We start from the raw sequence: 10,719 nt of genomic DNA, 5'->3' as shown, positions 1-10,719 counted from the left end.
AGGAGGCAGTCCAGAAGTAAGCAGTTTTGCTGGACTGAGACCGTAGCTTCCATGTCTGAGTCTAAGGGCTTGCTCTGCTGCACATCTGAGTTAACAGGAGAGGGTTCCAGGGAAGCTCATATTGTTTAAAGTGCTTTCAAAACATTTAATACTTTTAGTTGCAAAAATTCTTTAAACTGATCTAAGTAAAAATGGAAACTCAAATATTCCAATCACCATAAAATTGGAAAGGAGATTAAAATTCTATTCACAAAGGCATCAGCAGATGGGTCCATAGCCATAATTTAAAGAACTGACAAATATTTATTTCGTTTCTAAGAAAAAGATGAAAATTTCTCTGGTTAACTTTTGGAAGAAAACATTCTTCGAACATCAAACCCTTTGGTATTAACCAAAGATGAGAGAGATTTTTCTCCTAGATGTAAACTCCATAAGGACAGGGATGTTTACCTTTAAATACTATGACCTCAGCACCCAGACTAATACATGACAGAACAGATGTTCAATATACATCTTCCAAATGAAGAATAGACCAATTCTCATGAATACAGATGGCCAAAACTAAAAATTGAGCAAATAGAATCTGATGACACATCAAAATATATTAACAGATCTGAGAGGACATTTGATATCCTAATGTTATAAAGAATTTTAATTTAAATCAATACAGGGAAAAAAGTTGTGTAATTTCTAAAGTTCACTATAAACCAATATTTACCACCACTACGGCATTCTTAAAAGAGTAAATACTTTAGGGTAAATAAGTATCGATAGCTGTAAAACTAAAGGGCAAAGTTAAAACAGTGTGGCATGTCAAAGTGGCAAACGTTTTAAATATCTTGGCAATTAGAGCTTTTTTGTAGTGCTGATGGGAGTGTAAATTCACGATTTTTTTTTTTCACATACAGCACCTGATCTTCCTAGGTGGTTTCCCATCCAAGTACTAACCAGGCCCCGACCGTGCTTAGCTTCCAAGATCAGACAAGATTAGGCGTGTTCAGGGTGGCATGGCCATAGACATGATTTTCTATAAGTAACATTTTGACATTTTTAGGTGAAATCCTAATTTTAACACTATGAACTCTTAAGCAAAGCCGAAGTATCAAGGAGGTAAATAAAATAAATGGCTCTCTGAAAATCTATGTACCTACCATAAATGATTTGGATATCCTTGAGTTCACTTAGATCACTATGCTATGTCAGGCTGCAGCGAATAGAGATCTTAACCACTGGTGATTAAAATGTTTTCCTACAAATTTTGTGAAAATATGACTGAGTAGAAGCAACATACATGAAATTAATCAGTTCTGGCTTAGTTCCTTTAATTTTGAACCCGATGGCATGGGTGTAAACTATAGAGAGCTGGATCTGTGTTGCAAAACCATGGTTAACTGTTGCAATCTGCCAAGGGCAGAGAAACAATAGCTTGTGGGTTAGCACAGATAACCACATAGTATACAGTCAGGCCTTCAGAAGATTATTGTTGCCAACAAGTTTCAAGTCCTGAGAAGAAGACTCCCACTCCCTCCTTGACCTTTAGGTGTATATAATGTACTGAGCTTGCTTTGGGGTCACTGTATCTCCATTAGAGTGCAGTGTCTCACCTAGCCCCAGGTATTGTATATACTGTCTGTTTTTCTTAATCCTCCATCAATCCCCCTCAGGTTAACCCTCTAGTCGTGCAGGTTGCGACAGTAAACAAAGACCCTGAATTTTTTATGTTGATCCTTCTATAATTTAGGGAGCCCTCTGTGAAAAATATGTAATTGTGAATATTAGATGTAAAAGTGAATGTTCAAAACAAGCAAAAATGCCCTTTTTAAAAGTCGATAAATACAACTTCAAAGTTCCATTTAATACATGATGTACCTAGGTAATTGCTAAGTTTTTCGATTCATACTCATTATATGCCAACTTTGCATTGTTTTCAGAAGGGTAGGAAGATAATTCCATCTTGATCAAAATATTTTTTGATATTGGACATGCTATCTAATCTAGGTTTATGCCTTACAAATGGAAATTCTGAAAAATTCTATTGTGTTAAATTACCATCATAAAGTGTTTATAAAGCTACATAATCCAGTACATTTTTGTGGAGAGCTTCCAATTTGATCAGGAGTCAGCAAGAACAGACTCTTCTGCATAAGTTTTACAATAGACCCAGTGTCTCTTATGTCGCAATGCCAGAATTCTATCTTCATTAGCCTTTGGATCTATGCTTTGACAGTCATGACGCAAGTTTGTAGTGGGAGTATTCCTGGAAGCCACTCCTACAGCAGCTTACTTAACCTCACCTATAAACAGATACTACTAAATCCACTCCGTTTCCCCAATTCACTGTTCCCTTTGCTTGTGGTCACTATAGCACCACCCTAAATGAGGGGGAGCTAAAGTGGAAAGTGATCTTAACCAATGGCAATTAAAATGTTTTCTACAAATTTTGCGAAAACATCACCAGGTAAACTGTTAAGGCCCTCTCTTGGGGAGTAAATGTGATAAGGGGCATAAAGCACTGTCCAGGCATGCAGTAAACACTCATGAATTACCAGTGAAAGTACTATACAAGTAAACTTGATGGTACAGAAACTGGCAGACATGCGACATTGGTACCCCAGTAATGAAGCTGGAGCTCAAAATATTGTCTTTCACGATATGACGTACACTGCTAGGTTTGAACTGCAATTTCTCTAGTCCTGTGTAGATTCACCGTGCAACATGGAAACAATTTTTTTAAAAGTATTTTATCAAGTACATCTACATAAATAGCTTTTGTAATCCTCAAAGCAAGTGACGTTGTTAGTACTGTATTAACACTCATTCGGCAAAGGAGGACACCGAGAGGTTAAATGACTTCCCCAGCTGCCGACGAGTATGTACCCATCTGCATCTGATCATTTTGAGCCGAAGCTCAAGTGCTGCTCTTCCCACACACCCCAGGCTTTTTCTGAGGCAGAACCTTGCCCAATCAACATAATTCCTCTTGGCCAAAATGTGACTTTCAAAATACTTGAGAGAGAAAATACGAGTCAAGTTGCTAAGAACCAGGAAGATTTGAGTCCCTCTTCTTGCCTGTCACCAGCTTGAGTTACGAGGAAAGTGGAGAAAAGGGAAGCCATCTAGGCTTTCTAAAGTTACCGACGTTTCTTAAGGCTGAAGCACCACTGGCCAGGTCCTGGGAACGCGAGGACCAATTACGGGCTTTCCAGCTGTCGCACCTCTTCGCCTGATGGGGCCAGCACCTCAGTGCTCCGCCCCGCGCACTCACCGGGAGCCAATCAGAGCCAAGCGGGCCCGGTCCGGGACTTGCTTTCCTGTCTTCCCGCCCTGCGACCCGGAAGTGGTTGCTCTGGAGGAGGCGGGCGGGAGGGTGGAGTTTGCGACACTCAGGCTTGAGGCTCCAGCTGTTTCTTCACTCGGATTCCTGCGGCGACTGCGGCGAAAGTGTGACTGGGTCTGAGGGGAACCGCACCAATGGCTTCTGTGCTGGCCTACGAAAACCTGGTCCACGCCGTGGCCGGAGCCGTGGTGAGGCAGGGTCTTCACTTCCGGGCCGCTGCGGGGTGTGGGATTTCTCTGGGGTCACTTCCTAGGATATAGCTGGAGGATGGGGATGAGAGGGACATCGTGTTGGGACAGAGAGAATGAGGCATAGGTGAGAAGTTGCTGGAAGAATTTGGGGTAGAGGCCGACACTCAGACCCTCTGCCCCTGGCTACCGCTCTGGCCTCTTAGAGAATACCGGGGATATAGACAAATGTCCCGCATACCCACAGGGAATCGGGCAGAATTTAATTGATTTCTTTCTTTTCTTTCTTTCTTTTTTTCTTTTTTCTTTTTTTTTGCCTTCTGAAATTTGAAAGCCAGTCTTCCTTCTATCCCATGCCCACACACAACTTTTAACTAGATCAGAAGAAAACCAAGGTATGATGTGTTTCTTAATCCCTTGCTTAATCGCTTCTTGTTTTCACACACTTGCTGCAGGCAAGTGGAAGTGACTTCTTATGGGATATCTCCTGCCAGCATTATTGGTAGGAGAAGATACGTCTTTTTAAATTTTTTAATCAGGATCAGAGTTGCTGTCTACTACAGGTGTGGTTTACTGTGAGGTATATGCTTGGTTCTTGGGCTTCTGGATATCTCAGTTCCATTCGACACCCCATCTTTTTCTTGAAACAGGCTACTCTTGGCTTGGTAACTTCCTCTTCTGGTTCGCATCTTATTTCTCTGCCCTTTCTTATGTCTTCCAGCTGTCAACATACACCTGTAGCAATTTTAATTACTGTGACTGCAGAAGAATATCACTAATCCCTTTCTTTTTAGCCCTCCTAGAACTAATCGAGGCTGAACTCTAACTCCATTGTTTGTTAGATAGGTGGCCTATAAACCTCGCCTTCCTAATCTATAAGGTAGGGTTATCGATACCTACCTCACAGAGTTGTTATGAGAATTAGGTGACACCATAGTTCATAGAAGTCCCGGATTCAAGAGTCTTCGTTCATTCATTAAACCAGAAGAGCCTTTCAGCCAGTGTAAAGACGCTGAATTGGAAGCTTGCTTGACATTCTCTAGGAAGGGCATGGAGGCCAATGTTTCTGGAGTTGGGGGGAACAAAGACGGAAATAGGTTTCAGGGGACCGAATTGTGTGAGACTTTAACTCTGAGTGGGAAAGAGAGCTGGCTAGCTATTAGAGGTTTAGAGCATGCAGCAACTTGCCAATTTACGTTTTAAACATGATCACCCTGGCTGTTGAGAGCAGACTGTAAGGGAACCAGGGTGAAAGAGAAATGTGTCAGGGAGCTATTACATCATCTCAGTCAAGAGATGATAGTGATTTGGATCAGGATGGTAGCAGTGGAGGTGGTGAGAAGTGATCATCAACCTGGAATATGTTTATAAAATAGAGCCACCAAGGTTTGATGGTGGATCGGATATGGATATGAGGATTGGTTGACTCCCAAGAATTTTTGGCTTGAATAACTCGAAGGATGATGTTCCCATTTACTGAGATGATGAAGACTGTGAAGGATCAGATTTTTGAGGAAAAGATGAGGAGTTTGGTTTCGGTTTTGGACTTGTTAAGTTTGAAATGCCTAAGAGTGAGTAGTCATGAGACTAGATGAACTCACTAAGAAAATGAGTGTGGACTGAGGGAAAAGTCTCAGAGACCAAGCCTTGGAGTAAGTATGCTGACGTTAGGAGGTTAGGGAAATGAAGTAGCATCAGCAAAGGAAACTAAGGGAAGACCAGTAGGGCAGGAGGAAAACTAAGAGAATGTAGTGTTCTGAAAGTCATGGAGAAGGGTATAGATCAGCTGGTGGGATGCTGCTGATGGATCAAATGAGGACTAAGAATGAACCGGATTTATCAGTGCAACATGAAAAATCCAGTGTTAGTTGAGAAGAGACCCATTTAGATGAAATAGTGAGGTGAATTGTCGGAGTGCATCTAAGAGAATGAGAAATGTTTGTTCTTTTTTTTCTCTTAATAAGTGCCATTCATTCAGTGCCCTTATTGAGTGGTTTCTATGTGTCATGCACTATTTCAGGTGCTAAAAATAGAGTGGAGAACAAAGTATTTTTCTTCAGGAAGTTTGCATTCCAGTGGGAGAGAAAGATAATAGTTGAGTAAATGAGAGGAAAAAAAAACCCAATAATTTTAGATAGTGTTAAGTGTTATAAAAGAAATAAAATAAGGATTGGTAAACTTTTTCTGTCAGGGGGCAGGTAGTAAGTGTTTTTAGACTTTGCATAAGGTCTCTGGCATAGCTAGTCAGCACTACCATGAGAGAGTGAAAGCAGCCGTTGACAATACGTAAATGAATGTGCAGAGCTGTGTTCCAATAAAATCCTATTTACAAAACCAGTGGTTTAGAATTGGCCCTTGGGCCAAAGTCTGCTGAGCTCTGCTATAGAGAGTGGCTGGGAATAGAGGTAATGTATTTCTCTTTACCCTGTAAAGACATTTCTATTTTAATTTTCTCTCCTTGTTGCGTATTTTTCTCATTAAAAGTTCTGCTTGAAATTATGCACCCTGAATTTGCTATGGTTTTTCCTTCTCTCCTAAGCTATGTTAGATTATCTATTAGACTTGTAAGAATAATTTTTTTTCCCTTGCTTCCCCTTGGGGCAGTAACTGTTCCAAGCACGAGTCTGAGTGAAAATTGGCACTGTTTTGTTATTTTTAACTATCATGCCCGAGAGTGGGTCCCACCTCTTTTTGCAAACCTCTATATTAAGGTTAAACCATGCAACACAGGCCCTAATTTATTCTGGTTGCTACCAAAGGAAAATATTTCAGCACAAAAATGTCACTACAGTTGATGAGAAAAATGGCATTGCTTTTAATGGTATAGTATTGTGGTGATGGCTCGTGTTTAATTAAATGTCCTGAGTGGGATGTTCGGCCAAAGCTTTGAGATGATCAATAGAGTCAGCTTAGTGTAGTGGTTAAGTGAGCCAGGCAGTCCGGGTTGGGATCCTGCCTGTCACCCTCCCCTGCTATATCAACTCCAAGGCTGCCCGGAGTAGTTGCTTCTCCTTTAAGGATTGTTGGATCATTGTTTAAGACATTGATTTACAACCTTTTTGAGTTGATACGTTTCATGTTTGCTTTTTCACTCCCAAGTTCTATATTCTTTCACATCAAGTGTGGTATTGTGCATGCGCACGCGCGCGCGCACACACACACACACACACTTTAAGAATCAGAATAAACAAATGAGTGATTTTGAGTGTTTTGTAGCATACCATCGGATGAGTACAGAAAACCAGAATTATACTATTTCAAGACAATGCTGTCTTTCTAATTGATGATTATTATATGATATAAGTCATAACCTCATATATAAATTCTCAAAATTGTGAGTATAATTAGATTATAATTTTACATTTTTGGTTCTCATTAGATTAGTTTTGAAAGATCGATTTTATTCGTAGAAATGTATGTTTGTAATTAAAAGATTTTATCAGTCTAGAATTTGAAAACATTTGGAATTGTCTGGGGCATTTAGATGCTGATTTTGGAATTGTAATGCAAATAATTAGTAACTTTCAGAAGATTTTTTCCCCCTATTGTTAATTTTAAATGTTTTTTTAATTGCGTAATTTGTGTTTTAAAAGAATTGCATTTCATTGAATAAATGCTATTAAAAAATTCAAATCATACAGAAATACAGAAGAGTCCTCCTTTCTCCTTCTATTCCACCTTTTATTGCTCTGTGACTCAGAGTCCAGGCACACCTATCCTTAGAACTGTGTAAGAAGGCTTATAGAGAACACTTTGTTCCAGTTGGTATTAGAAGAAAAAAATTGGGCACCCTGCCTGACTAGCTCACACACCTAACGTTACGCTGAACTTTTTACCATGTAGACAAAGTACCTGGCTTTTAGAAATAGAAACCAAATTGAGTAACTTGTTGATTTGCAGTACAAGGCCATCTGGATATAAAAGTCTGTGAAAGTTCCTGTCCTCAAGAAGCTCTTCTTAGGTGTATAGTAGAAGTGTGGACAAGGCTGCTGGTAGTACCAAGGAAAAAGAGGTGGGCCGCCTCTGCGAAGGTGATTGGGAAACCCCAAGGTTGACATATTTAGACTTGATCTTGAAGGAAAAGGAGGAATTGGCTAAGGAAAATGAACTACAAGGGCAATAGGAAACTTTTAGACAGAACAAAAAGCATATTCAAAGGCCCTAATGTGTAAGTCAGCATTCAGGGAACTTCAAGTTTATTTTGACATAGCTGGTGTAAAAGATGGGAGAGAGTAGAAGGATATGAAGTTGGAGAGTCTCACATACAGTGCAAAGATGTTTGGGTTAAAGTTTATCAGAAACGCTATTTCTCAGAATGTGGTTGTATCTCCCTAATTCTCTGTTTTCTTTGTGTTTATATATAAATAGGCATTTATAAATAGTTTTTTTTTTGTTTGTTTATGTAACTGGTATAGAGTTTCACATCCCGGTCTTTTTTTTTTTTTTTTTTTAATGCATTTGTTTCGGAATATAAAGCATTTCCCCATGTGTATCAGTTAGGATTCTCTGGTTACAGGCTGGAGAAACATATTTTGGGTGATTTAACAAAAAGGAAGTTTATTGGCAGGCTCTTTGGGAGTTCTCAGGATCAGTGGGGAGGCTGCAGACTTGAAGTAAGAAAGAACAGGCTCCAGAAAGATTCCTGAAGCAAAAACTGGAGGATGTCTTTTGGGGACCACCACTGGAATCAGTGGATTCTGTCTCTGTTTCTTTGCCTCTATAGCATTCTGCTCAAGATTCAAAATCTTAGGTGAGCCCCTATTAGCCATGCTCAAGGTATGTGCCCACCCCTTGACTGTAACAAGTGGAGGATGGGCACCTAGATTTACTATCCTACCAAGGTCATGTGCATCCTACCAAGGTCAGCCTGCCCTTAGGAAAAGGGAATGGTGCTGTGTGACCCAAAACATCAGATGTCTGCTATGTCATGTCATTATAAAGATTTCAAAAATCAGTCTTTAAGATTTTTATGCAGTCTTTATTGTAATCGTTTTTCTAACTTTTTATAAAACCAGGGACAGTAATACTCCACTACTGGATTCTCCTGAGAAGTAAATGTGTGGTAACACTTGTGGAGCACCTGCTTGGAATAGTGTAGTAAGACCATAATTATTAATTTCTTTTTCAGGTATATTCTTGCAAATACAGTATTTGTACCCAGTTTTAGGAATTCAGTGGAATTGAAATTTTCTTTCATCTGGCCAGCTCTACCAATTCCCTTGACTTGTTACAGATCTCACCTTTTACTGTAGATAATATGGGGGCTACTTGGGATGAGCTTTCTCGCTTGTCTGTTTTTTTCCAATCACAGAATCCCAATTACAGAATCATATCTCCCTACATTCTACTTGTTTTAGGAAACAAATGGATCCAGTCTCTGCTACCTTTAATCTTGATCCACTCCCGTCACCCAACTCCAATTATTTTTTGGGACTTTGCTCCTTTAATTTTCACCTCTTTTCTATAGCTTTAATCTTTCTCCAGTGTTCGTATCTCTTCATCTCTCAAACTCTCTCTGCCCTGTCTTGTCACAGAATCGTACCCATCTGGTCTGGAGACCGCCTTTCTTCTTTAGCTGCTTTGTTTGTAGTAGTTTACACTGCGTTCTTGAAGCTCCTTCTGAAAGAGCAGTTATTCTTTATTTTTTACTAAATAACAATTGCTCTTTTGGAAGGAACTTAAGTAATCATTACTGATTTTAGAGCCCTGATTAAATATTGAGTCCTACTACTAAAAGATGCTTCGAAAAGGATATATAGGAACCAGCATTTGTTGAGTGTCAACCGTATGCTTGGTATGATGCTACTTGCTTTCCATAAGTCAATTCTCATTCCTCATGGCAACAATGACAGTTAAGTATTGGACTCAGAATTACAAATGAGGAAATTCAGACATGGAGATTTAAATCACGTACTACATAGTATGAATTATAGCTAGGACCTGAACCTTGGTTTGTTTTATTCCAAAGGCCCATGTTCTTTTTCTTAGACACTCAAGTGTGTTATCCATTAGGCCTTTTTAACTTGTATATCTGTCAGTCTAGGTGTGAGAATTAGCTTGATTGTTATATTAGGAGAAAGACTTATATTAAGTCTGGATTAGGTGAATTACATTTTTGAATATGAAAGCCACACTAAGTGGCTTTCAGCTTTTGGATTTCATTAGCTCAAGATCTAAAACTGAAAATGTATTTTAGTTGTTTTTCTTTTAAAATAATTCTGTCCAATAATGCCGTGTTCTCCATCAGGAGATGCTGTCCACAGATTTCAGTAGTGCTTCTGTGACTCAACCATTTCTGGATTCCCCTCTGGAAATTGACTTTGGAACTGGCATTGAAATTTTTTGACTATTTTTCATCCTTTGAGGGTAAATAAGCATTTGGAAATGGTCAAATTTGGTGACTTGGTTGGTAGGCCAACCCAAACATCATTATTTGTACTTAAAAGGCATGATTCTCTGCTGTGTTTTTGTATCTCCCTCTGTTATTTCCATAGAATTGCACATGCTTAGGGGACCAGGTCTTGACCAGGTTTACCCCACTGTTCATTCTGACTCTGTCTGTGGTGTGAAGTACTTCAGCTCAACTCCATGAGTGTTTGTGTTGGCCAGATTGAAAAGTAGACTTTGGATATTTATTGACCTTTTACAGGAGAGAAATAGCCCAGAAAATGAGTAAACCATCTATGTTTTGGATATGTAACCTGAAATGTAGATGCTGATACAGTATTAAGGAAACTAGCTGCAGACTGTGGGATTGTTCACAACAGAGAGAGCCAAAAATGCACTAAAGCTTAACTGATAACTGAGTCTCATTTTCAGTGATTATAGTCAGAAAACCATGAAATATTTTCTTCATTTTGCTGAGAGAAGATAACTGGCTACCTAGAATGCTGTATCAAATGATAATCTTTAAAACACAGTGAAAGAGAGACATTTTCAGACCATCAGAAACATTTTGCCACTAGCAAAGATCCTTACTAGAAGGAACTCTGAAGGATGTTCGCTGTGCAGGTGAGTGATCCCAGATAGAAGGTGTGCAGTGGAAGAGTGAAGAGTAGAGAAAGTTATAAATATCATATATGGCTAAATCTAAACAGACATTAACTATCAAATAATATGATTTTGTAGACATTATAAAGAAATAAGTTAGAAAAGTGAAATACATGATAACAGTAGCATGAACTTTGGAGGGAG

At 39.3% G+C, this 10,719-nt stretch overlaps 1 protein-coding gene and 1 pseudogene across 2 annotated transcripts in view; one reads left to right on the top strand and one right to left on the bottom strand.

The window, feature by feature from the left end:
• Nucleotides 1-899: 899 nt before the first annotated feature.
• Nucleotides 900-1,019, bottom strand: LOC118613891 (annotated as a pseudogene).
• Nucleotides 1,020-3,359: 2,340 nt separating this feature from the next.
• SLC25A17 (solute carrier family 25 member 17) overlaps nucleotides 3,360-10,719 on the top strand; it is a 42,956-nt gene continuing 35,596 nt past the window's right edge. Inside the window, exon 1 of one of the 2 annotated variants that reach the window (XM_016162651.2) lies at nucleotides 3,360-3,525. In XM_016162651.2, the coding sequence (XP_016018137.1) occupies nucleotides 3,472-3,525 (54 nt within the window). In that variant the 5' untranslated portion in view covers nucleotides 3,360-3,471. Of the gene's footprint in view, nucleotides 3,526-3,573; nucleotides 3,921-10,719 lie in introns of those variants that run through there. The other variant, XM_036237564.1, reaches the window with a different exon arrangement.

This window comes from Rousettus aegyptiacus, unplaced genomic scaffold, assembly GCF_014176215.1.
Source record: "Rousettus aegyptiacus isolate mRouAeg1 unplaced genomic scaffold, mRouAeg1.p scaffold_m13_p_2, whole genome shotgun sequence".
NCBI classification, from domain to species: domain Eukaryota; kingdom Metazoa; phylum Chordata; class Mammalia; order Chiroptera; family Pteropodidae; genus Rousettus; species Rousettus aegyptiacus.
The sequence above is the reverse complement of the archived record's forward strand: the minus strand, read 5'-3'. Positions and strand labels throughout refer to the sequence as shown.